This window comes from Aythya marila, assembly GCF_965140915.1.
Source record: "Aythya marila genome assembly, chromosome: 5".
In the NCBI taxonomy this organism is placed as follows: domain Eukaryota; kingdom Metazoa; phylum Chordata; class Aves; order Anseriformes; family Anatidae; genus Aythya; species Aythya marila.
Window position 1 is genome coordinate 45,746,011 of NC_139046.1, and position 26,719 is coordinate 45,772,729.

General features: G+C 50.7%; 1 protein-coding gene across 1 annotated transcript in view; it reads left to right on the forward strand.

The window, feature by feature from the left end:
• CRACR2B (calcium release activated channel regulator 2B) overlaps nt 1–25,857 on the forward strand; it is a 41,750-nt gene extending 15,893 nt beyond the window's left edge. Inside the window, exons 3-19 of the mRNA XM_082761005.1 lie at nt 1,928–2,183; nt 3,598–3,709; nt 5,907–6,075; nt 8,257–8,403; nt 8,758–8,848; nt 8,980–9,072; nt 12,721–12,908; nt 13,580–13,651; nt 14,190–14,244; nt 18,131–18,210; nt 20,135–20,426; nt 20,562–20,703; nt 20,942–21,023; nt 22,888–23,002; nt 24,295–24,402; nt 24,730–24,806; nt 25,652–25,857. Of these exons, the coding sequence (XP_082617131.1) occupies nt 1,971–2,183; nt 3,598–3,709; nt 5,907–6,075; nt 8,257–8,403; nt 8,758–8,848; nt 8,980–9,072; nt 12,721–12,908; nt 13,580–13,651; nt 14,190–14,244; nt 18,131–18,210; nt 20,135–20,426; nt 20,562–20,703; nt 20,942–21,023; nt 22,888–23,002; nt 24,295–24,402; nt 24,730–24,806; nt 25,652–25,736 (2,121 nt within the window). The 5' untranslated portion in view covers nt 1,928–1,970 and the 3' untranslated portion in view covers nt 25,737–25,857. The remainder of the gene's footprint in view (nt 1–1,927; nt 2,184–3,597; nt 3,710–5,906; nt 6,076–8,256; nt 8,404–8,757; nt 8,849–8,979; nt 9,073–12,720; nt 12,909–13,579; nt 13,652–14,189; nt 14,245–18,130; nt 18,211–20,134; nt 20,427–20,561; nt 20,704–20,941; nt 21,024–22,887; nt 23,003–24,294; nt 24,403–24,729; nt 24,807–25,651) is intronic.
• The last annotated feature ends 862 nt before the right edge of the window (nt 25,858–26,719 follow it).

The following is a 26,719-nucleotide window of genomic DNA, read 5'->3' on the forward strand; positions in this document are numbered from 1 at the left end:
TGATTGCAGCTTGCAAACAAGTCTCTGAGAGAGAGCAGAGCATCCTCCTTGTGCAGCCTTTTGGTGGCTGCAGCAGGGCTGGGGAGATGTTGTCTGGCTGGGTTGCCCTGGGTTGCTGTTGAAACACAAACTATGGCGCTGCTAGCAAAAAAGTAAAATCTTCTGGTGGCATCAGTGTCTCTTAGTGGGAAGTTTTAGAAAACTTTTTTCTTATTCATGCTTTTCCATATTGTTCCTTTCTTTTCTTTCCCTCAGTCCTGTCAGGGCTCTTGCTTTGAACTTCCTTGTGGAATAAATGGGTCTGGCAGAAAGGTTTAGCAAGGTAGCCCATGGCCACCAGTAATTACCATTCATCAGTGTGGCTCTCTGACTTCTCACCACAGACACCTGTAAATTCCATGCAGCTAAAGATATTTAGGTATTTTTTTCCTCTTACAGGTCTGACTTCTCATGCTTTCTTTCCCCAGCGCTGCTCCCCAAAGCTTGAGTCCAGCTCTGTTCCCTGCTTGCCAGGGATGGCTGCTTGACCTGAAACACATAATGCTCCCAGTCTGTAGGCAGTCCTCTGCAGAGTTTCAAGTAAATATTGTTTCAAGTGACACTAAGTAGAGATGCCCAGAAAAAATACCGATTTGAGAGAGGGAGCAAAGCATTCTGCTCGTTCTGTGAAGCAGAACAACCCTCTGGCTCACCAAGCGGCAGTAATGAATGGAGTCACATAGCATGGTGCATAATCGCCTTCTCCCTTTGTATTAGTTTCATACAGTTCTTGCGTGGTGACATTCTTCCAGGCCAACAAGTTCTTTATCGTCCCGACGTACTGAGGGTACAAACAGAGTCGAGTCGCTCGTTATCGCTGCATCTGTACACGGCTTTTAATTCCTTGGAGGTTTCACAAACAAAAAACCCAAGCCCTCGTGGCTAGCACCGTTTAAATCTGCTGTCAGCCTGCTTGCACAGCTCGCTTCTGCCCTGCAGGGCAGAGCACAGAGCTGCTGCAGGAGACGCCTAAAGCAACTGGTGCAACAGGGCTTAAAAATGCGGTGGTGGTGCTGAAGAAAAGCTGCCTGGAGAGCGTTACGTGGTGGGCTCAGCAGGTCGGAAGGTGGGTCGGGGTAGGGATGCGTTGTATGCATCTTTACAGTCCCCCTGCTGTGCTTACAGGGGTGCTCTCTTAGCTGTTCTGTTTCATGTGCATGTAAATAATGGGAATTATTTTCTTTGGCATCTGAAATGTCTCCATAATTGTGTGGTTTCCTTCCTACAAAGGTGAACATTTCAGATTAAAATTCTGTTTGGCAGTTTATGAGCTCAAAACAGAGGCAAAAAGGGCAGGAGTGCCCAGCTTATTAATTTTTTCCCATCTTATGTCCAAGTATAGGAATGTTCAGACCTTTCTTTTTGCGCTGTGGTACCACAGAAGAAGATAGAGTTACTGTTGGGGAAGTGTTAACAAGAAAATGCCAGCGCTGGGAAGTCAGATATGGGGTCTGGGTGGGAGAGGCGATCCTTTTCCTCCTTCCTCCATCGCCTGCACAGATCTTCCTCCTCACTGCCTTTGTTGTCCTGCTCTGGGCTCGTGCAGCTGTGGTGCAGGTCTGCACAAAAAAGCAGCAGGAGGAGGCAGAGCTCGTGCTGATGCCAGAGGAATGCAGAGCAGAGGGAAGCATCGTGGGCAAGGAGCTGGCCCTGCTCTCAGCGCACAGCACGGAGGGTTACAGCCGCGTGGCAAGCCCAGTTGTGCCCGTGTCATATCCAGCACGTACCTCTGCCACCTCTCTGTGTCCCAAACCCACAGCTTTCTGCTGGGTAGCAGACACAGGTGCTGAATATCAGCCATCAGAGCAGCAAGGCGCGCAACCAGGTGATGCGGTGGTAAGAAGTGGAGGGTGACGTTTGACTGGGCTTTCTGTTTCCTGCCCCACAGCTCTTCCATTTGCCCCTGCCCTGGGGGAGAAAGCTCTGACAAGATGGAGAAGCGGAGGGGTTCGTGCCTGAGATACGTCCACTGGGAAGCAGACGAGGAGGGGGCCGAGGAGGGTGAGGTGACTCCTGCTGCTTCTCCTTCCAGCCGAACGACTGCGTTGGAAGAGGTGGAGGTGGAGATGCTCAAAAAGGCAAGGGAGCTCTTCCAGCTGTGTGACAAGGATGAGAAGGGCTTTATCACCAAGCTGGACATGCAGGTGAGGGAAAAAAATCCATCCCCTTTCCTGGGAGGAGCTGTAAAGGCATGGGGGGCCAGAAGGGGGGAGAACGTGGCATATCTTATCCTTTGGCAGGCATGGGCGTGCACGTGTCTGCCTTCCTGCGAGCCAGGCTCTGCCACAGCTGGCTGCCAAAACTCCTGGGGAGGCCGTGTACCCCTTGGGAATTCCTGGGACTGCAATCCCAAATTTGTAAGGAATGCATATAATTAAAAAAATTGCAACAGATCCTACAAACGTTAAGCATGCGATGGATGGGAAATCTGGGGAAAAAATCTTTGGTTTATTTAAAAAACAAAATAACACCACTATAAACAACAACAAGCCCACCAGTCTTTTAACAGCAACAAAAAAGAAACACTCTAACTTTTGTTTTTGTCTCAAACATAGCTGAAGCCTTATCTCAGACATTCTCTTTAAGCCTGAATATTTTTTTGCTCTGGTATAATGCATTCTGCTGCTTTTTGTTCAAAACAGCCCGTGTTAACAGAATCTCGCTTTCTTTGTGCTTTTTGCTTTAACGTTTTATCAGGAAGGTTACATGTGGGCTGTTTTTCTCCTGTCCCATCTCTTTCTCAGTCTCTGATTAACATTTGGCAAGTCCAGTTTAGTAAACAAATCCTGGTTTGACTTTTGACTCATGGGTTGCGCGATGCCTCATTCTGTATACTGACGTTAATAAATATTTCTTAAGCTTTATCTAAAGCTGAGTTTTTAATGGATGGTGATGGGTTTTTGGCCCAGACCTCATGTTATTTGGAAGCTTCTTTGGAAACCCCTTGGCACTGTGTACTCTGCACATGTATTACAAAGGGAAATCTCCCTGTTCCTTGTCTGCGTAGCGGGAATAATGATGCAATCCCAACAGACAGATGACAGAAGGAAGCTAACTCTCTGCTACAGACTGAACGTTTTGCTTGTGATCTGCAAGGTTTCCTGCAAGAGCTAGGAGCTGAACGCAGACACCCTGAGTCCTAGATCACCAGTCTGTGCTCTCTTTCTGGCTGAAGAGGTGGAGCTGGGACCTGATGTGCCCACGGAGCTCCCCTGGAGCAGCAGTGTCTGCAGAAGGCACAGCCACCCTTGGGTAGAGCCTGGGCAGGGCTGGGTGGAGGCAGGCAGTGAGCTGGAGGCTGAAGTGGGGCTGGAAGAGGGATGAGCTCCCTTCAAACAACAGAACCCGGAGCTCGCTCTCTGCAGGCCTGGTTGGATCACCAGGTGATGGAGAGCTTTATCAGTGGGCTCAAACGGGCGCTTGTGGTGTGACTCAGGCACATCCCAAACTGTCTCATCCTAGCCAGGGCACAGAAAGCTGGGTCCAGCAGAGACAGAGCAGGTCACGGGGAAGCCTTCCGTCATGCCTTCATTTTGTTTGCTCTTTTTCTCTCTGCAGCGGCTTCAGAGTGAACTCCCCCTAACGCTTGAGCAGCTGGAGACTGTTTTTGACAGCTTGGAGCAGAACAATAATGGATACCTGACGCCTGTGGAGTTCAGCATGGGGCTGGGTAAGGACGGCACAGAGAAAGAGGAAGGAAAAATCTGTTGCAGATCTTTTTATGCTGGCAAGAAAGCTGCAAGCGCAGTGCTTCTGCTGAAGCTGTACCAGTTATGCGTGGCAGTGCCCCATGGTTACCTGAATATCACTGGAGCAGGTGTGTGTACAGGACTGTTGGAGGAGTAGCTGTATCCTGATTGAGCAGGGTTTTTTTTGGGTTTGGGGTGCTAGCCATAGGCAGACATCATGAGGGTACCTGCCTCAGTGCGGGTAGAGCAGGCCAGATCTTCCTTTGGGCCACCCTGGCTGGTTGCTGTGTCTCAGCCTGGAACAGAGCCACTTGTCAGGTACCACCCTGTCTTGGCAGCCTGGCTCCCTGACATTTGCTCCAGTCCGGGCAAAACACTTTATTGCAAAACACTTCATTTCTCCATTTCTTCTCCGTATGGTCATTCCTTGGGCTGGCCTCACTGAGATCCTTTTCAGGCTGACCTCTAGCTCAGGAATTGGGCCTGGCATACTGCTGTCGTCCTTCCAGAGCATACAGGGGGGAGATCAAGGGAGAGAGCTCCAGCTGGGAACTGTGCAGCCATCAGCTCTGCTTCTTCAGAGGGCTCCTTGCATGGCCTCTGAGAGCTTACGGGGTGTTTCTGCACAGCTGACAAGAAGAGCATCAGTTTACAATGTTCAATGTAAAGCAATGTGATGGGAGATCCTTCTGGCGTGTCAAAACAATCTTCCAATTATTCCCTATCTCGATTTTCCCAGCTCTATGAGACAGTTAATGAGAGATAATGATTCTTTTCTTAAGTAGACATCCAAAGTGCCTAATCTAAGTCCATCCCCTTAAAGTCCAAGGCTTTAAGCTGGAGTGGGGCCTGCCTGCCCATGCTTTAGATTTTTTACACATTTTAAGAGTGGGAGAGAGGCTGCTAGATTCTGCATCTCTCTGCATTACTCCCAGCATGAAGGAAAATGTGTTGCAGACCCCAGCAATGTGTGTCTTATGCTGGGCTGGAGCGGCCCCGAGCCTGGCAGGTCTCTAGCAGATGCCCAGGGTGCAGTGGAGCTGTGACCACCTGGGAAGAGGAGGAGGAAGTGCAGTGGGGCAACCTGCTGTATGTTGAATGCAATCCCTGGCATCCAAGCACAGAGGGACAACAGAAAGGGAAACAAAGCTTGCATCAGAACCTCAGCACTGTTTTTTACAGATGACTTCTCACAGTATATGTAGTTAGCGGAGAGGATGTGGTGAAGACGTTTGGAGCCAAGACGTGGTAGAGTTAAATGATGGGAGGTGCACAGATTTGGGATATTTTCCCTGTAGAGCAGCTTCATATTCTTAGCCATGCTCTGAACATCCTTGGCTCCTGGCCCTGTGGCTGGGATGTCAGTTTTGGATCCAAGCAGATGTGTCCTGGGAGTGAAGGGTGGCTGCTAACGGAGGCCTGACCTCGGTGTGCAGGATGAGGTCCTGAGTTTTGGACAGGCTCACTCAATTTGTTTCTTTAAGAATTTGTTCCCAGCACCAGTTCCTGTCACATGCCTTGCATAGCATGAAATTCTCATGGCATTAGTGTCTCAGCGTGAAACAGGATCTGGAAGGCTGGAAGCCGAACATATGTGGGATGGGGCCGGAGGGGGTGCCGAGAGGATAAGGTCATTTTGCTCAGACACCACGCAGTCCTAGCAGGAGGCAGTCCTCGTCCTGTAGTGCTTGAATCAGAGCAGATGTAGCACATGAGGAGGGAAGGGTGATGCTCTCCCACCACCACTGTTTATAAGCTGAGAAACCGAGGCACAGAGCTATTTGGTGCCTGGCTTGCAGTCCCAGAGGGAGTTTGTGGCACCACTGACAAACGCACCCACAGCACCGCTCTGCAGCGGTGAAATGACCAAATGCCATCTTCCACGTGCGGAGGATCCAAGGTGGTAGATCATCCTAGCACAGATGTGAGCAGAGCCATAGCAGCCCTTTGTCAGGCTGGAAGCCAGCCTCAGTGCTAGCATCGAAGACTGGACACTGGACACATCGTTCAGGACATCAGAGCGGAGGCTCTTTGCTGCCCAGGAGCTGTCTTCTACAAGAGCAGCATGCATGCAGCTTCTGGTGGAGCTGTGTCGGGCTGCCACTTGAACAACAACTCATTAAGTGACATCTAATTTGACTTCCTTTTTTTCTCCTTCTTCCCTTCCCCTTCCATCAGGAAAGCTGATAGGGATTGACTTGTGTCAGGGGGCCGGAAGGACGGATCGCTCCAGTCACGAGGAGACCTTTGAGTCAGGCTGGTCAGATGATATGGACCCAGCAGATGATGAAGAGAAACGCTTCTGCTCCATGATGGAGCAGTTTGGAGCAGCCCAAGTATTTGAAGAGTAAGTAAGAGAATCTCATGGCCTTACTTCTGCCCTGTTTTGAACTTGCAGTGCCGACACTTGAAAGTACCAGTGAACACCAAGGAGGTGAAGTGAGCTGCTTGCTCCCTGAACTACTGCTTGCGTTTTCTGTCTTGCTGTCTCGTGTTTTCATATGCTTGGTAACAAATGCCGTGAAGTCTGGGTTTTCTCATCGGTTATAAATTACTTCCAGTGCAGTGCTTCTCTCAGTTTTCCAAACTGCAAGTTCAATACCACAGCTGTAAAATGTAGCAATTGATGTGGAAACTCATCGGCACGCAGCAAATGAAAAGAAGCCTGTGAGGGTTAGACAAGGTAAGGAGGATGTGTGTGCTGTCTCTCCCAAAAGGGGGTGTGATTGCTCACACATGGCCAGAGAATCTTAGCTCTGAGAGCGTGCCTGAAGGATCTGTGCTCAAGGGGCTGCTTGGGGCTGGGCTGATCTTGAGAACGGTGAGAGGCTAAAACGAGCAAGGAATAAAAACCTGCGCCTTAAAAATTGATATCAGTGCTCATGCAGTGGCAGAGTCTGCTGACCCCAGTGTCATGCAGCTGCTACACCACAAGAGATTTTTTTAGGGCCTTCCCGAGTGAAACATTCTCCATACTTGCTTCTTACTGATGCACACCTGCTGGTGCTGGGGTGGCCCAACAGCATCCATGGCAGGCTTTTATTTTTTCAGGTGTCGTAGTACAACAGTTGTCAGCAGCTTGCTGGGAGCAGCCCTGCTCCCAACAGGGACAGGAGATAGACAGGATTGGAGACAGAAGCTGAGAGCCAAGGATTCTGCTGCTTGTAGAGCATCGTCTGTCGTGAAACAGATTGTTTTGTTTCATTTTCATTGTGATACAGAACACCTACCTGTTTTTTTTTTAATGCTAAACAGCTTCTCAAGAAAACTTCTGGGAAGCTTTTATGCCTCAAAGAATGGGATGACACTGTGAAAGGCTGTATTATTGTTTTGGATGAGTAGCTTCTGCTGTCTACAGCTGTTTGTGAAGCATCTGGTCTTAAAGTGTGTTAGGACTTACCCTGTGTTTTGTTTCGACCACTTACTTGTAGGTTTATGCAATGAGTCCAACAGCTACTTCATATCATACCTCTGTGCCGAGCCAGTTGTAAGGAATTATCGAAAACCAGGACTTAACTGGGGATAGATTAGGAATCTGAGCTATCTTCACTGGTTTTGCTACAGATAAATGGCTTTGAGTGTTAATGGAGCTGAATATTTTCTGTTATCCAAAATCTGAAGTTTTGAAGAACTGTCAGTAATTTTTTTCAACTTGAGACAAAAGTGGGAGGCTATCTTGTGATGGTGGCAGAGGGAATCAAGGGCTTTTTGGTAATCTTTTTTTTTTCATGAAGAATACTAAGGGAGACAAATACATAGGCAAAGAAAACTTTCTATTTGGATAATGACTATGAGTATAATTGTTTTGTACATTTCAAGCTAGTTTCTTCAAAGTAATCCATGGATTAAAAAAAAAAAAAAAGTAAAAAAAACACAACCCCAAAACAAACATGGGACTTATGAGACTCTTTGAGAAAGATTGAGTTTCTAAGTGCTGTGTACCAGTTGTGATGAGCTAAATGCCAAACAATACAATTGTTATTGCAGGTTCAGAAAAACAAGACTTTGGATTTCTGGGGCTTCCTCCATAATCTTAATGCAACACCTTGGAAAACTTGCTGCTTTTGTTTGTGCCTTAGTTCCAAAATTGCTGAATAAGCAAACAAACAAGGGCAGCAGCACCCACCAGTACAGTCATGGTATGATAAAACCAACGTGATGTGTGCTGGCTCTAAGAGTTTGCTGCTTGATCACAGCTGACAGCAAACTTGCTGAATGTTTATCTCTTTCAATCTTCGTTTAAACACCAAATGTGTTATGACTGAGTGCTTGGAAAACAATCATTCTAGAACTGCTTTCTAGGTAACTGCTTTGCTCTTCCAGCTGACCTTCTTCCTGTTAACTTTGCAGTAGCTCTCAGTTGCTGTGCACGCTCAGAAACTGTCTGCCCTTCCTCTTTGCTGTGTGGTGTAATGCAGGAGGTCACAGGCAGGCTGTCAGCCCCTGAATGTGTATCGGAGTTGGAGTAACAACCCAGAAGATGACAAAAATTAATTTGCTTTCCTTCTCTCTTGTGTGCTTGCTCCAGTCCAAGTGAGGTTCGGGAGCTTTGGGCTCGGCTACGAAAGGAGCGCCCGGAGCTCTTACCCAGCTTTGAGGAGTTTCTGTTGCGTGTTTCATCGTACATCAAGGAGGTGAATCATGAGAAGGAGTCCATGGAGCAGGCATTGAAGCGGTAAGGAGAACATCATGGCCAGCTGCTGCCAGGAACCAGCTGGTACTTGGATGCAATTTCATGTGTTACATTCTTCCTCAAGGACAAGGGGAGACTGGGTTACAGGACATGGGCTCTTTTCTTGCTGTAATAAAATGACTCCTTATTTTGACTTAATTGCCACAGGTTTGTTTTAATTGCCACAGTTTTGTTTTGCATCGGTACACACCCATAATGTTTGGTCTGGTTAAAATCCCACTCAAATAACTTTTTGGCAATGCTGCACAGCTGTTAGTAGAACTCTTTCCACCACATCTCCTGTTTTCTTTCTGCATTCTCTTTCTCTCTCCTGACAATGTACCTTTCCTTTTGTAGGAAGGAGACAGACCATGACCGAGAAGTCAGGTGCCTTTATGAAGAAATGGAGCAACAGATCAAAGCAGAAAGGGAGAGGATAATCTGCCAGGTACCTCGTCTTTCTTGGCTGAAGTCAAACTTTCTCTGGTCTGAAGCAGGGGTGGTGGCTCATCTGGCCAAGGAACAGCTCTTAGCTGTGCTGGGTGTTACATCAGCAGCTGTGTGTCTTTACCTCTGCAGGAAGCACTGAGACATGACAGGAGTAACCTGCTCCAAAAGGAGCTGCACAGCAAAGAGCAGGAGCTGGAGAAAATTCTCTACCGACAGAAGAAGGTAACAGGACCCAAAGCCTTTCTAAAGCATATCCCCTTCTACTGTCTTTCTGTTAAGACCTCTTCTGTCTGAGGGTGGTTTTCATCAGCTGACACTTAGTGGTGGCTAGCCTAGTTGTCGCCTGTCCCTGAAAGTGTTGAAGTGGATTGGTTTGTCCTCAGCTGAAGTGTCATCCTGTCACATCCTGGCTGCGCATCTTATCTGATTGGGTTTCTCTTGTACTTTGCCTTGCCTTTATTTGGCAAGGAAAATGGGGTAGAGACTTGGAAATTGTGAATTTGGGGCCTTCTGTGGTGTGTAAGAAAGCTGTGTATGCACATGCAAAAGCCAAATTTCTGTAGTTTTTCTTTTGCCCCAGAATAACCCAGAGGGAACAGTTCTGTGATGCTTTGAGTTGTTTGTACTGCACACTTGCATTTCAGCATCTGATGACGTACTGATTAATCAGTCAATGAAAAGATCAAAGCAGAAATTTTCCATTGGCTTTCTGTCCCTGCTATGTGCATTTGTATGTGATAGTCCATTGGGGATGTCTTTCCTTTCTTTGAAAAACTAAGACCCCAGCAGAAACAAGTCATGGGAGGTACTTGGAAGGTGCTGGTGATTGGAGGAATCCAAGTTGGATACCTGGCCTTGAACACCTCCAGGGCTGGGGCATCCACAGCTTCTACGGGCAGCCTGTGCCACGGCCTCACCACCTTCTGAGTGAAGAATTTGCTCCTAACCTCTAATCTAACTCTCCCCTCTTGTAGTTTAAAACCATCCCCCTTGTCCTGTCACTCCCTGCCCGAGCAAAATGTCACCCTCCAATCTTTTCAATAAGCCCCCTTTAAGTACAGAAAAGCTGCAGTAAGGTCCCCCTGTATCCTTCTCTTCTGTAGGCTGAACATCCCCCACTCTCTCAGCGTTTCTTCATAGGAGAGATGCTCCAGCCTCCGAGCATCCTCGTGGCCTCCTCTGGACCTGCTCTAACAGCTCCACATCCTTCTGGTGCTGGGGGCCCCAGACCTGGATGCAGCACTCCCAGTGGGACCTCACAAAGGCAGAGCAGAGGGGGATGATCACCTTCCTCCCCTGCTGCCCACCCCTCTGTTGATGCAGTTGCCCTTCTGGGCTGCAAGCTCACACTGCTGGCTTGTGTTGGGCCTTTTGTCCACCAGAACCCTCAAGTCCTTCTCTGCAGGGCTGCTCTCAATGACTTGACCTTAACCCTAACCCTTGCACTTGGCCTTGTTGAACCTCCTTAGTTTCATGTGGGCCCACTTCTCCAGCCTGTCCAGGTCCCTCTGGATGGCATCCCTTCCTTCTGTTGGATCGCCTGCACTGCTCAGCGTGGTGTCACCTGCAAACTTGCTGAGGGTGCGCTTAGTCCCACTGTCCATCTCATTGATAGACCCTAAACAGCACCAGCTCCAAGATGGACCCCTGAGAATTATTCTTGAGACATAAAGGTACAATTGCTTAGGATTAAGGAAATGGAGCATTTGCCTTAAGAGGAGAAACTAGGAAAACTTAAACCTAACTTTGGAGAGAAGGAGGCTGAGGGAAGGTGTAACAGCTTTACGGACTCGGGATGGTGTTGTATATTATTATACATAATTATTATTACTATATATTATATTGTATAATGTAGTGTATAAAACATGTCAGTATTATTATATATAATTACATATTATTACATAATTATATATAAAACATAAGATCCACGTGGAACTATTATTTCCTAAATCCCACAGCAGCAGAGGTGAAGGGCACTCAGTGAGACTAGTAGGAGACTGGTCTCGAAGAACATACTTCTTTAAAAGGGGACTAGAAAACTGCATTTTTTTTACCACAGGAGGTTGCAGAGGAAAGCAGTATCCGCAGTTCAAAAATGAGTTGGACAAACTAATGGACAGGAATCTGTAAACATGGAAAGGAGAAATAATCAGGGATGGAGATTCTTATCATTCCCAGTCCAGCACTGCAGGTGCTGGGGATGGAGATCGTAGTGGCTGTCCTGGCGTGTTCTTCCTAAATAGTATCTCCTTGTGGCATGGCTCAGGGCAGAATATGGGACTACGTCGAGACTTTCTTACTCAAATGAGCATTTCTGATGCCTTTAACTCCGAGGCTCATGCCAAGCTACAAGGATAGCCGGGTCCCTCTTGTGGTGTGAGGCCAGTATTGTGATCGTGCTGTTCTGCAGTACTGTTTGAGTACAGACAGCGTAAAACCAGAGCTCTTTCTGACAGAGAGTTCTTAGGGAGGGGCAGGTGTTTTAATTAAAGCCTGCCCTTTGGGTTATCGACAGACCCAGAGGCTGTGGGCTGCTGTTGCTGTTTCTTACTCTGAATTTGACTGCTCAGCATGTGTGGCTGGGCGCAAATTTTCCGTGATGTCCAAAGGACTGGAGCTGTCCAGGCAAAGCTGGGCATGACTTGTGCTTGAAGCCTCAGTGGGGAGAGATGTGGGGCTTGTGTTTCAAGGAACATAGGAAGGGTGAGCTCTGATCATGACTGCTGTAGCTATGCATTTGCAGAGAGCAGTATGAAGGAGAAAAGCACTTTGTCTTGTCCACAGCATGATGCTTTCCTTTCCCTCAGAGAGTCTAGCTGAAGGTGTGGAGATAGCAGACTTAAAGCACTCATGGATTTCCATTTCCATAAGGGTACCTGCTCTGTGGTGAGATCGCATCTCACAGTGCCTGACTTTCTGTCTATGTGGTAAGAAGTTGTCACAGATGGTGTTCAAAGGGCTAAACTTGTCTGTGTGCGTGGGCAAAACATTTAGTAACAGGCAGCTTGTGCAGCCTGGGTAATCGTGAGTGTGGAAGCGGAGCATTCGGTTCAGGTTGTGGGGACCACAATTCCTGTGTAGCACCAGCTTCAGCAGAGGGCCCTGGTTAGCTGGCACGGCTGGCTGGATGCTGACGTGCCAGTGTGTTCCTCCTAGCGACGCCCTGCTCAGCCGAGACGAGAGAACTGGGCTGCTGCATCCACCCTGGGCTCTCTCCCAGACTACGCCAGCCATTTGCGAGGAATCACATCACTTGTGGCAGCAGGCTTTGAACTTCCCAAGTCAGGCCTGTTGTTTGTGCTGGTGTCTTGTGCTGTCTGGAGTGGCACTGTGCCTCAGTGGCACTTAAACAGCACCTCTGGCCCGAGGTTCAGTCTCCAACAGTAGGAAAAAGGCACCCAGTCACTTACCTTCCCTTCTGTCAGCAGTGTGACGTGCCCCAACACCTCGATGTATCCCTTTTTTGGCTTAGAAGTCCTTAAACCAGACAATGCACTTCAACAGCTATGCTTCCCTCAATAAGCCCTGCTTCCACCCTGATTTTTCCAGTCCTCCTTTGAGCCCCATTTGCACTCTGATTTCTGCAGCAATTTCTGCAATAGCAGCAAGTTCTTTGCACTGCCTGAAGCACTTCCTCAGCTGTGCCTGACTAATTGTGCTGCTTGCTCCCCAGTGCTGGCACTGATGAGACATAATTGCTTCCAGTTCACCTTCTTGATACCCCTGGTGGTGTTGTAGACCTGAGTAGTGTTTTCCTCCCTTCTGCCTTGTTTATGTCTGCTCTTTCAGGTTATTTTTACAGTCATGACTGCAGCACAGAGCCCTTCCTCTCTCTATCTGACACCTCTTCCTCCTCCTCTCCCGTTACAGCTGGAACATCAGCTGCAGTCTCTGAACACGGAGCAGCTGGAGACGCGTGTGCAGAACGAAAGGCTCCGGCACCTGAACGAAAACCTGCTGGAGGAGCTGGAGAAAAGCAAGTGGGAGCTGGAGGCTGTGAAGGGGCAGCTACAGAAGCTCCAGAAAGAGGCCCAGCTTGAGCAAGAGCAGAAGGACAGGTAGGAGTGGGCAGGGAAGGGGCTGTGTGGGCTGTCTGAGCAGGAACGCAGGCAGAGAAGGAAAGTGTGCAAGTAGTTAAAGAAAAAGGATCTCTAATTAGAAGCCTTGGCCTTGCCAGGAGATTGTCTGTTTCTTCTTGAGGGAGAGAGGTAACGTGCAGTGGTGCTATGGGCCAAAAAAGGGTACGTTACTGCTATTTCCCACTGCCTTTAGTGGGAAACGAGTATTTTCATTGATATTTGGCTTTAAAAGACCTGTAAAAATGCAAATGTTCCTCAGCCTTAAGGAGGCTTCTCCTCCTTGTCGTTTCCAGTTCATCATTGCCTCTGTGAAGTTCCTACAGACCCTATGCTAACCAATTGTGTTCCTGCTTCTGGCCTTAATCTAATAATACTCAGCTGCAACACTGGCATGTTTCGCTCCCAGCTGGCAGTGAGCATCCTTCCCATCCCTAACAGCTGGGGAAACCGGAGTATGAAGGGGGAGCTGGGTTCCCTGCCCTCATGCTGGAGGAGACTGGGAGAGCTGTGGTCCCAGCTCCCATGGCAGTGCTGCTTCTCCTGGCATGGGACAGGCCCTAATCTTTGTGAACATCACTTGTGTCCCTGAGAAAGAGATCTCTGCGTCTCCTCTCCCATTGATTTATCTCTCTTAAATTCCTGTCACCTAGGGATGTGTTCAGAGTCTCCAAGAACATGCAGAAAGAGAAGCAAAGCCTCCTTCGGCAGCTGGAGCTCCTCAGGTAAGAACAGGACTGCATGCAGATGTCGAGCTCTCATGCATGTCAGGGATGCAGACCAGACCCTGCTTCCTTCCTCGGGGGAGCCCAAATGGCTGGCATGGCCAATGGCCACTTTGGGGGTAGGAGTGGGGGGCTGGCCTTTCTTGTCATGTTGGCTGCCTGCTTCGCTGGCAGTGCTGAGGTCTGGTTTCTCCCAGAGAAAGCTATGGGAGTGTACTTGACAAGTGCTCACACTGCTTGTTTTTCCAGGCCCTGACAGAGCAGTTGCAATCCGGTCAGCTCCAGCAGGGCACAGGCTGTGTTATTTTGCTGAGTAATCCCTCCGGCTGAGGAATTTAGTTTTCCCTGCTGACTAAAGGGTAGCATACAGAGCCTGTTACCTGAGCTGGGATGCTTGGAAATCCCAACGTGCTCAGCAATAAAGAGCACCTGTATTTGTGCCCCGAGTTCCCTTCCCATTTAGCTTTCAAATGTCAGCCTTTACCGCGTTTTCAGGGAGTGCTTCATTGTCTCTCTCCTGTGTCTTCCTTTGGAGCAGAGAGATGAACAAGAAACTTCGAGATGAGCGAGACACTTTCGAAGCCAAGAAGCCGGTTAGTCTCAGAAAGAAAATCCTAATTCCCAACCACCCTCCTTTCATCTGCTGCTGTTGCTGTCACCACCTGGGGGCCTATCCCTTCCACGGGGGACAATGACCTGACCTCATGAGTCTTGCTGTGGTGCTTATACAGACTTCGTGGCACCTCTGGAGACAAGCTCTGCTGGCTGCTCTTTCCAGCTGCCCGGGTGTAACCCAAGGCATGTTAGCTCGTGACTGTAACGCAGCCGCGGGCAGGGCTGAACGCGTGCTGCCTGCTGCACGTGCTGTGCCTGTGCTTCTGGGCAGGATTCGGGCACGTGCAAGGAGGGGAGCGAAGCTGCATGCGTTCCTGGAGCTGGGTGGTGGTGAGGAAGAAGATGGATTCCCAGGTGTGCTGCCTGCTGACCCGGGGTGGAGGGGCAAAGTGGGGTTCAGAATTTCTCTGACCCCTTGGGTCCATAGTAGGTGTGTTCAGATGTTCCCCTGCGGCAGCTCCTGTGGTGGAGGTGCAGCAACGAGCCTTGTATCAGAGGGCTAGGAGAAAGCAGGGGGCCTCTGAGCCCTGGGGAACGTCTGGGACTGGCAGTGCCATCTCTGGCCTTTCCTAGACTCCAAGACGAGTACAAATACGTGATCTGTTTTTAATTATTAGTTTTTCATGAAAAAGTCTTGTTGTTCACAAATGTCATTGCTGAGGCTGCTCTGTGCCCATCTTGGACCCACCCCTGCTGCCGTGCACCTTTCCTGGCTGTGCCACCGCGCTGCACTTGAAGACCTGGAAGTAGCTGGCTTGCAGTGATGAGAGGCAGCAGCAGGCTGAGAGACTTTTCTGGCTGGTGTGCGAGGGAACGAGACAGGAAGCACAGGGAGAGTGCCTGGATAGGAGACAGGACGCTGCGGAGGGGAAGCTGCTGGGGGAGAGGCTGGAGTTCATCTCTAAGTAGAAAAGCACCTGTAGAAAATAACTCCAGTAACTGTTCTGGATGGAGGTGAGGTGTGCGTGCGTGTGCCTGTGTGTGTTTCTGCAATTCGAGGGAAGATTTTTATTTTTTTTTATTTTTAAAGCTGCTCAGTAAGCGTATGTGAGTGCGTGTGTGTGTGTGCCAGGGCTTCCTCTTCCCATGTGTAATGCTTCAGCAGCTGCTGGGTTCCCGTGGGTGGGTGGGTGCCCCTTGGAGACCACGGTTCAGGTACGTGCCTGTGTGTGCCAAGTTCCTCTGCTTCCCCTTCCTTCTCTTCTGCTTTCCTGCTGTGCCCTGCCTGGGGCTGCTCTGAAACACGACAGCTGCAGGTGGACCCAAGAGAGGGCCTTGCAGAGAGTCGTGGTGAGAAGCCACCTTCTCCTTCCTCTGCTGGCACCAGGGGTGCAGCAGCAGGGTGAACTCCTGCTCCCACCTTTGCTCATCTTGCATGGCTGTGTCATGCTTGGCAGATGAAGCCTGCACTGGAATAAGGTTTTTTCCTTTGTCAGTCAGGACATCTCGTTGGCCATTCTCGTTTCAGTCTGCAGCAAAACAGGGCTCCAGGGGATTGCAGAGACGCTGCTGTCGTCACGCACCTGCAGAAGATCTGCTGTCCAGCCTGTCCCGCTGTCAAAGGGAGAGGAAATAGCAATCCTTCTTGCAGCAGCAAAAAGGAGAGTCCAGCCTTCTGCTGTGGATCCCTAGTGCATGACACGCTCTGGCAGAGACTGTCAGTGCTTTCACAAGCTAAAAAGAAACATAAAGCCTTAATGTCCTCTCTTAGTGCTGGGAAGGGCTATGTTATTTCTCTGAGATGAGGGGATGTCAAACAGTGGATCTTTAATAGCAATGACTTTGAAGTGGTTGGAAGGAGGCGCTGGGCTGCACGTGGCTGGCAGCGACCCAGCTGCTGCTCCTTTGCACTGCTCAGTGCCCAGCCTAATACCTTGCTCTTCATAAGAGTTTCTGGCCTTGCCGGGGTGGGCAGACCCGGCCCCACAGCACGGTGAGGAGCAGTTTGGCCCCGCTGGCTGGGTCACAGATAGCAACGTGTGGCTGTTCTGCCTGTGTGCAAACCACTGCTGGGTTCTGTTTTGCACCCACCCATCTGTGGAGTTTCCCTTGTGTGCTGCATGTTGACAAAGGTCTTGCCCTGAGTGAGCAAATTTCACATCTGCTCATCACAAGGAGTGCTTTGGAACTTTGGCTGCAATGGACGTACATTTGTATTTCACCAATAAACCAGAAGATGCTTTTTTTCTATATATTTGTTTTTTCTTTCCCATCCCAAATGCTTGCATGTGTGCTGTTCCGTTGTGGAAGCCTCGCTCTGTGTGTTGTACAGCTGTGATGTTGTGTTTGTCCCTTTACCATCGCTGTGACAAGCCACATGTTCCATAAAGGCAGCAGGCCAATAAAGCATGGCAGAACCATTGGCAAAACACCCCCGTTGTTTCTCCTTTCTTCCCCAGGTAGGTACTCCGCAGGCGGCCGCTTCCCCTCTTGGTAGGGCAGTGCCGTAGCAGGTTGCCTGGGTGTCCCTTTGCTCTGTAGGTGGCTTGAAGACTGAAACTCAGCCGAACCTCGGGTGGGCCATAATGCCATTTCCTCATTTCCGTGGGTCTACAGTGCCCTCGGGCACACCTGCTGTTCCCAGCACAGACCCCAAAAACTTCCTCCTCCATCCTTGCTGGGGAACCGCTGGCTGGCTGGACCACAAACACCATTGCAGCGCAGTGGCTCTCTGTGTTGGATAGCTTCTGTGGCTCAGGCTGTTCCTGAACACCACTATTATATGTAATTTATGTAATTTTTTTTTTTTTTTCCTTTAAGTTCCCTGTTGGGTGAGTCCCTCTGGGGACTCCAGAGTGCCTCCTCTTGCTGAATTGCGCTCTGGTAAAGGTGCCTTGGGGGTTCTGGCCCACAAAGCAGCTTCTTCAGGTTTTGCCTTTCAAAATGAGCCTGGGCTTACTGAAGAAATAATCTCCATGGTCCTCCCCTGGGCTGCGGGCAGCACAAAGGCAGGCCTGGCAGGAGCTGCCTGTGGCGTTTGGTCGCCTCAAAACTGCTGCAGATCTGGCAGGCTGTAGGCTCCTTTGTTTTCTCCACCTTTACCCTAAAATAACTTGGGAGGATGTGTCAGAAATCTGCAGGCTTCCAGAGGGAGCACATCTCCCTGCTCCCGGTGCCGGGCTGGTGTTGCCCTGCTGCTCTGTCTCTCACTTGGTGGTTTTGGGGTCTACAGAGCAATTAGGACAGAGCATGAGAAGGGAGACAAGGCTTTGGTGTGGCTCTGGGGAGAGCCGGCGGGTCAGCCCTCGCTCCGCCACAGGTTCCCCTGTGTGATCACAGCAAATCGCTTCTCCTTCACCCCGGGAACGGGAAAGCTGCTGCAGCGGGGGGACGAGGGCTGCTCTGCTCCCCCCTCCTCGGGAAGGCGCTGAGCGTGGCTGTAGGGAGCGCGGGGAGGTAAGTGGGAGCGAAGCGTGGCGATGAGTGCGTGAGGCAGAGCAGGCTCCTTTCTTTCCTCTCGTACTTGTGCGGCTGCGGGTGAGTACCTGTGGAGTACAGGGCTGGTCTGTCCCACCAAATACCAGCATTATAAAAAGGCAGGTGGGGAAAGAGAGAATCAGCCGTGATGCACAGGGGTGAGCGAGCCACAGGAAGGAGAGCTGTGGCTGACAGAGGGAAGCTACAGCTCCTACAGCTCGAGACACCGTCATTTTTTGGTGGCTTCTTTGCAGAGGGGAAAGTGGTGCTTTCTGGCAGGAGTTCAGTGAGCTGAGCTGCGAGGAGCGACCCCTGTGCTGGTGTCTGTTGGAGCCTGTGGGGCACCGCCGCTGCTCCAGCCCTGTGCCCGAGGCAGCTGGTTCAGCTGGGGCGGCCTGCGGTGCCGGTCCCAGTGCCACTCCTCACCCTTCTCTCTTCAACTTCCAGGCGCCCCAGAGCACAAAGCCCCTCCAGAAGAACGGGTCAGTGCTAGGCAGCTCCCTGCAGGACGACAAGCCGGTCAAACGGTTAGATGGGCCTCTCCGTGTCGTGTCCCTGCTGTCGCTCTGTGCCGCTGGAGCACCCCGTTGGTCTGTCCGTGTGTCCTGCCTGGTCCCACATTGGTGCTGTCTGTCTGTCTGTCTGTCTGTGGGAGCACGGGGGAGACGTGGCCTGAGGGTGCCGTCGGGGAACACAAAAACACAAAGACGTGGTGGTGGCCTGGCTTTTGGAGCTGGATCTCCCCGGCATCTGCCAGCCCCAAACAGGCTCTGAAGGTGGCACGCTTCCCTCCTTCGCACCAGCTCTCTGCAAGGCTCCCATCCCTTCCCAGTTGCTCCTGGTGCCAGCTGGAGACATGGGGCAAGGCTCTGAGTTTCTCCCAGCTTTGATTCACCCTCAGTGCTTGCAGTTCTGTAAGAGCTGAGCTCCAGGCTCCTGGATTGATGGCAAACCAGCTGAACTGTGGAGCAGGGCTGATTGTTTAGCCCCGGCTGGGAGCTGCTGGGCTAGGTCTGAGGCAGAGCTCCTTCATAGCTGGGCGAGCGGCAGGCATGGACCAAACACCCTTTTTTTTTTCCCTTTTTTTTTTTTTTTTTTTTTTTCTTTTTTTTCCTTTTTTCCCTGAAGAGGCTTTTGAGTCTCAGCCTCTCATTGCTGCCTCTCCAGCTGGCCCTGGAAGATGGGGACCGTTCCCCAGAGCCCAGGAGGATGGGTCTGTTCTCCGTGGGGAGAGGCTCCAGCTGCCCAGCTCCGGATTTGGGGAGATGCAGGGAGGATGACCAGGGACATGAGCTCCATTAAACAGCAAAAGCCCAGGCTTGGCAGCAGGTGAATATTGCAGCCCTGGTGAGGTGTGGGCACAGGCACGAGAGGGAGTGGTGGCCTTGATTTCTGCACCAGCAGGAAGGGGGAAACGTCACAGAGTGAGGTGGGATGTGCTGCCTCTCGACAGACTGACTGAAATAAGCCTTTGGGCTCTGTCTTCTTTGCTTCCAAGTGCAATCTGGTGTCTAGCAAAGATAAGGGAGATCCCTGGTGGATAAAGCCTTTGAGTTCTGAGTCTTCTCGCTCCCTTCTTCTAGTTCTTTAACCACAGAAAGCCAAAGCTGAGTTAGGATGCTTCCTTGCTCCCTGGCAATGCTTGCAGTGGTTTAAGCCTGCTATTCCTAGCTGTAATTTGAAGACTGTCCCTCCTCTTACCATGTCTCTGCCCCCACTGCGTGACACATGCATCAGCCTGCCCTTGTGCACAGCACCACGTCTTGGGCAGAGGAGCCCTGGGGGTTTGTTGAGAGCACAGCATGGCTGGCAGGAAGCTGAAAAAAAGAAGAAAATAATAAAAAAAAAAAAAAAAGAAAAGTTTTTTTTGGGGTTATGGCTCCCTGATGGCACTCAATGCCAGGTGGAGCGACGTGGGAACAGTTTGAGTGTGCTCTGCTGCTGCCTGGCCTCAGCAGGGCTCTGCTTCAGCAGCGTGTGCAAGTCCTGGAGCTTTGCTTTGTGCAGCACGGCTGTGGGCCTGCAGCAGAGGGCAGCAACACGCGTGTACAAAGAGCTGCTGGCTTGTTTTCGTGTTTGCTCGTTCTTTAAACCTTTCTTCCGCTGCTACCTGTGTATACTTTGCCTCATTTTTCAGTACTGGGGGAAGTAAGAGGCAAAGGATCTGTGAAAAATCCAGAAGGCAGGGATTTTTATTAAAATTAATGAAATATATGTCAGCAGATAAGAGCACAGCATGGCCCAAGTGAGCTGTGTCTCTTCTCCCAGGGGTGCTGCTGGTGCCTGAGTCCCAGGGAATATGGGGCATGTGTATTTGTGTGAAGCAGAGCTCCTGCAAGCAGTGTGTGCGCTAATTGGATCACGCTGGTTGTTTGGGGAATTGGCAGCCCCCTCCTCCTGCTCTTCCTCCCCTCCAAACCCCATTTCTGGTGCCTTTGGGCTTTAATGCAGACAGCTGGCCTCTGCGGAGCTTCCCGTCGCCTTCCCCGTGGATATGGCAGTGGAGGAACCCAACAGGAAGAGCTGTAAATACTTCCCAGGCAGCGAGGCGTGGCTGAGGGCAGGAGAAGGAGGCAGCACGAGCTTTGGGGAGAGCGGCAGAGCCAAGGAGTGGCCGGTGGCAGCAGATGCTGAGAGGCTGAAGGTGGCTTTGAAGGGTGATGCTGGCTGTAGAAGAAATGCCGATGGATTGGATGATGCTCCACTGCCTCCTAGAGGACAGCCTGTGGGCACCGAAACCAGGGTGAGTCTGACTGCTTGGGGTTCAGCCTCCATAAATTTGTAGCACAATTAATGTTTTTGTTGTGATTTAGCACCTAAACCAAAGCACAGTCCATAGCTGGGCTTTTCAAAAGCGCATCCCTTTCTCCTGTTGCAGCTCCAGGTGCTGGAACCAGCCAGTTGCTCCCCGGATCGTATCTTCAAAGTGGTGTTTGTAGGGAACTCCGGCGTTGGTAAGAGCTCCTTCATCCACCGCTTCTGCTACGACAGGTTCTGGGCTGAGCTCAACGCAACCATCGGTACGTGACAGGCTTCCTGCCTCATCCGAGTAACGGGGAAGTTGGCCTGGACATGGTCTTCTTTTCCATCATTTTAGCCCAGACAACTTCTACCCTTAAAAGTAAAGGTGGTGCCCCTCCCTGTTTTGGGTCAAACTGGCAGGTTCCCTGAACTAGCATTGATCTTGCTCATTGGCCTTGCAATGGCAAGCAGCTCTCTCCCCACCCTGTCTTATGATTGTTGTTGCCGCCCTGACAGGTATTGATTACCAGGTGAAGAGCCTGATGGTGGATAACACCCAAGTTGCCTTGCAGCTGTGGGATACAGCTGGACAGGAAAGGTAAGCAAATTCTGTGAGGGTTCCCCACTGCCAGGCTCAGCGTAGAAAAGAGGAGGAGAGGGAAAGGAATGTGTGCACCTGGATTCAGTCCCTAGGAAAATGATTTCAGAAGCACAGGCCACCACTAGAAGGTGTCACCTGTCGGAGAGGGTCAGAGTAGCAGAGGACGCGCTTCACTCACCCGCTGATAGACACGCAGGCCCACCACTACCTCTGTGTAAATTATACTTTATTTAGGATGTACTTTGAAGCTTAAGATCAAAAGCTTTTGCAAGGGAACTGCCAACCTCAGAGCCTGGCAAGAAGAAGCGTTGGGTGTTTTATGCTCAATACGGACCAGGCCTTTGGGAGGCAGCTGGAGGCACGGCAGTACGGCGGTCTGGAGCTGCGGCAGCAGAATGGCCGTGCTGCCTGCCTCAGCCAGCTAGACCTGTAGGATGCTCTATTGAGAAGTGGACTCTTCCTTCCAAACTCAAGGTTCATGCTGAAGAGAGCAAGATTTCTATTTGGGGGGATTACTGTGGTTTTTTTTCGGTGCTGAAGCTGAGCAGGAAGTTGTTAGGACACGAAACGTGGCTGCTTACTGAGGCCAGGTTGCGTCAGAGGCCAAACTCAATATATTGGCTCTGCAGAAGATCCATTAGAGTATGCCCCTGAAGCGTTAGCACGTCTTAGATGTGTGCTTGCAGGAAAGGACTTGGCTCAGCGCTGATACTGAAGAGGAGGTTTGGAAAGAAGCCAAAGCTTTCCTTACCTCTAGAGAAATACGAATTATTCTGACTGGAGGGGCCCGACTGTGTATCCTACGGAGGAGACAGAACTTCTTGGAGCGGGCAGGGGAGAGCTCCTTGGTGACTCCCCCGAGACCAGTTTACGCTGCATTTTGTTTCCTCAGGAGCATTTAATCTGTCCTGTAGCTGCAGAGGTGCACCTGGGCTGCCAAAGACACAGCCTGTGCTTTCTCAGCTGGGGCAGCTGCCAGAATGGCATGGCCTTAGCACAGGGAGACACAACAGGCTTCAGGCAGCCGGCTGAAGGGTTCAGGAGGGTCACTACTTGCTGTGGGTTTTCTTGGCTCTTAATAGAATAGGAGAGCTTGTTACCCTGTGCAGGGCAGAAACACACAGCTGCCTGCTGAGATCTCATCCTCGTGCTGCGCTTAATTCCATCAGTTTGCATGCAATGTGACGTTGTATCGTGGCCTATCACAAGCTGCTTTCAGGTTTTAAGCTTTTTATTATTATTATTATTATTATTTATTGTTGGAATTTATTCCCAAAATACAAGTCTGTTGTTCTAACAGGTACCCACAGGACAAAGGGGATGTCTGGTGGGAGTTTCTCCTGGAAATTGTGTCTAACTGCTGAGTTTATGTATGGCAGCATCGCTTTGTAGATTTAAAACTGGAAACAGACTGTGCTGATGCTGAGATCTTAATTGCTGTTTTGGCAACACTGGGGCAGACATTACGCACGCATAGTTTATTCTGTGGTACAGCTTAGTCTGCAGATTCTTCCAGACTTTAGAGAAAGATCACGTTTTTTCCATCCACTTCCCTTTTAACAGGTTACTACCTCTTCTTATCCCACCTAAACAGATTTTTCTGCGTTTCTTTTCCTAATCTGGAAAGGCCTGCCTTCCTGCTTTCTCAGCACAGCGTGTTGGGAAAGACTCCTGCTCACTCGTGGCTGCCTGTGGTCCCAGAGGCCCACGGACTTGACCTATTTGTCACCAGTCCGCGTGCGCCAGCCCCTGGGGACGCATCGCACGTGCAGGGAGCCTGCGCTGAAAGCCAGATAGTCTCCTCCTGTTTCTGAGGTGTGTTTCCCATTTCTGAGGGTGCCTGTGGTTCTGTCGGGCTCAGGTTCCGCAGCATCACCAAGCAGTATTTCCGGAAGGCAGATGGCATTCTGGTGATGTACGACGTTACGGCCGAGTGCTCCTTCACGGCGGTGCGCAACTGGATGAGCAGCGTCCAGGTGAGAGCGGCGCCTCGGCTGGCACTGCTGGCCCTGCTGCCGCTGCCTGCCCCTGCTCTCGCTCCGGTGAGGGACAGCAGTGTTCGGGGGGCCTCGGGGGTTCCTGGTGGCCTTGGGAAGAGGAGTTGTGGAAGCAGATGTTACGGGTGCTGACTGTGATGGTATGGGACTTGTTGAAGGTACCACAAAGCCAGTGGCAGCATCTGTTTTAATGCTCTGGTAATCCCACCCATTTTTACCTGCAAACTCTCATCGGAAAGCATTCATCCGTGGCTCGTCTCTGCAAGCAGAGACAAAAATACCTCTGTATAATTTAAATATGTTGTGAAATAGTCAAGAGTTGGTTTTGTTTGCATCATGTTAAGTCTCAAAAACCGAGTCCTAAATGGAATAAATAAGCATGGGTTGGAGGCTTCTAGTACTGTAACTTTCACAGGCCTGCTGGGGGAGAAAAAAAAAAATCTATTTCTTTGGACTTTAAAAGATCAAGGGTTAAGATTTTTCAAAACTAGGCTCTGAAAATCAGGCTCCTTTCAGGAAGGTTAAAATGAGCACTCAGAGAATCAAAGCACCCCAACTCTGTAACCTTTAATAACCTCTCCTTTCTTTCTCCCATCTTAGTATTTTTCTTGCTTTGAAACCTAAAGTCTTCAGGTACTGTAAGTCATCCAGGGCAGTCAGATTTGGAAATAACTTCCAGCCCCATCCTGCAGGCTTACTCTGGTGATGGAGCTGTAGGGAGTTTAACCAAAGGTAGGGGGCTCCAGGAATCACCAAGAAATAAGTTCCTGCAGAGACTGTAAGAGCTGGAAGCTGCTCAGCCCCTCACAACTTGGCCAGAGGGTTTTCAGCAAGGGATGGCTGAGCTTAGAACAGCATGGCAGATGAATAGCACTACACAGACAGAAAAAAAAAATAGGACAGAAGTCCCGCCTGGTCTTAAATGCAGTTTGCCCTATAGGCTGCTGGCCTTTTCTTTGGGCTTCTTATTTCCCAGAGGAGAATTTATTCCCTGCCTCCCCTCTCTCAGCGTCCCGGCGGCACACACCAAACATTTGAAATATATTCCCATGGTTTAAGCTTCCTTCCACAAGTCCCTGGGGCTGTTTGAGGAACGTCCCCTTAATGTGCTTGAAGGGAACATTTTGGCAGCTCCTTCAGGGCCCCTAATCCTGCTGCCACTGAAGGCAGTGGCAGAGCTCTTGTTTGCATGAGCTGGAGCAGGATCTGCTTCGAGATATTTCTGTCCCTCAGCCGAGTCCCCGGGGTGCTTTGCTCTGTTTCTTTTGCAGGAAGGTATCGAGGACGGAGCTGTGGTCTTTCTGCTCGGAAATAAAATGGATGCCGCACAGAGGGAGACCCGGCACGTCCCCAGGGTGGAGGGGGAACGGCTGGCGAAGGTGTGCCTCTGTGCTCCCCTGTTCCTCCTGCCCGGCAGCTGCCCTGCAGCTGGGAGCAGAGCAACCGGGGGACATTGCCCAGTGCGGTGCCTTCCCTCCCTGCCCCTACACAAACACGCACCGAGGCACTCTTGAAGCTCAGTGCCTCCTTGCAGGGATGCTTAGTGTTTGTTTTTTCCTGAGGGGAGGGCAGGTGGCTGCTTTCCCACCCGCGGACCCCCGCGGTGCACCCTGGTGCTGAGGGTGGGCCAGCTCCCGGGGCTGCGGGTGCGCGGTGCGGTGAGCTGGCGGCTGAGTGGGCGCGTGCTGTGCTGTGCTCCCTGGCAGGAATACAAGGCTGTCTTCTACGAGTGCAGCGCGATGACCGGCTATAACATCATGGAGCCCATGCTGCACATGGCCAGGTCAGTAACGGGAGCAGCCCCCCTGGTATTTCCCCGGCTGTAGGTCCCTGGTGCGGGCTCTCCTAGGGAGTGGGCAAGGAGAGGCGCTGTCAGACTGACTTTGCCATGGCACTAAAAGCACCTGGAGCAATAGGTTCTTCCCCACTGACTCCAGGGCCCTAATCTTCTGTGGCTGGAGAGCACCAGACATAGGCTGGACATCGTCACATACAAACCTTCCTCTGGTGGAGCTGCCTGGTGAAAAATCAGGAGCTGAATTTGAGCACTGCATCACAAAACCTGGGTGTGCTATCCCAGATCTTAAGTTGGCGCTTTCACTTTGCAATCCACACGTGCTTCTGGGGAGGGCGGAGGGGTTCTTCCTTACTAAGCGTTACAGAGACTGTGATATTTTGGGAGTAACATTTTTCTTGCTAAGGATAAGATAAGGTTAAGGGGGACACTTTGTAAGGCTGAAGGAGGTTTGCACTAAGATTTTTAGTTTTTAAAGAAGCAAGTGTTTTTGAAAAATTCTTTGAAATCTTGTGAGAAAAATATCCTTTTGTTTTCTTTTATCCCTCCCTCTCCTGCTGTGACAACTGTTTAGTTCACAGCAGGATTTGGCTGCTTATTAACTGGGATGATTTACTTAGACGGATAAATGATGTGCCCCATAGCACACACCTTCGTGCTCATTTTGCGTGTGTGGTTTATGTAGCCCAGCTCCCAGGGAAGCCCAGTCTTTGGTCCACTCCCTTCTTACAATCCTAACCGGCCCTGAATATTGGCCAAGGAGCGCAGTCAGGTGCCACAGAAGGAGTAGCTGAGCAGTCTGATGTGCTCCTGATCCGTGCTGCTTGTTGCAGGTTGCTGACAGCACAGGAAGACAGGCAGAGGGAGAATGCCCTGCAGCTGGAAGATGTCAGCAGGAGGAGGGGGTGCTGCACGTAAGGCACATCGACATGTCAGCAAGAGACGCGTGTCAGCGCCAGTTCGTGAAGCTGGGATTCCTTCGGAGCAAGCTGAATCCGATGGTACTGGGTCTGCAGAGACTTAGGGAAGCTGCAGCTTTTCCCCATCTGGGAATTTCAAGGCACTAAATTGGGCCAAAATGTACGTGTGATCTGTACTGCTCCATCTCCCACCTCTCACACAGCCCTGGTCTCTGCTTTCTCGGGGGAACTGGGCTAGTCTTGGCACAAGCTGCACCTTCTGTCCAGAGTGGTCACTTCCATGTAAAATGCCATTTCCTTCTGTTTCTGGCACCGTGGCCTAGCAACAGCATGGAGGGTGCAGTGGGAGCTGTTAAATGGATTTTTTTAGTGTAAGAAATAAAGAGAGAATTTTAAATTTGGGCTAACTCTAGGTAGTAATCCTTCTGTCTCAGAGCATCCTCCTCCCCTCGGTTCTGTCGGAGCAGAGCCCAGCTGACAGCTTGCTGAGCTCACTGGGAAAGCCTCCGTCTGTCCCTGCAGGATCTGAATCGGGCCCCACACTTGCTGGGAAATTTGCTTTAACTTGCCACCTCTGTAGTTAACTGATTCCATGTGCGGACACATTATGAGCTGATAAAACCATTCATCCCAGCGCCTTTCCTCGCTTTGCTACCCTCCTTCTCGTGCTGCTTACAGGACACTGAGCATTGCCCTGAGGCTCGTGTGTGACCGTGGTGCTGGCACCTACTGCAGGCGCTGTGCTGTACCTAGCGGGGCCATACATAGCCTGTTTTATGGCTGCGTGCCGCCTGCTTCCTCCCATTCTCTTATCCTTTCCTGAAGGGTCTCCAGCGGGTAGGAGCTGACATATCCGCAGTACATACGTGGCCTGGAGTCACGAGGCAGCCGCCTCAGCTGTGAAACGTACCTACTGGAGCTTTTCCTCCCTTTCCTTATAAAGGGCCCAAGCAAGAGCAGGGCTGAGGTAGGATCTGGCCC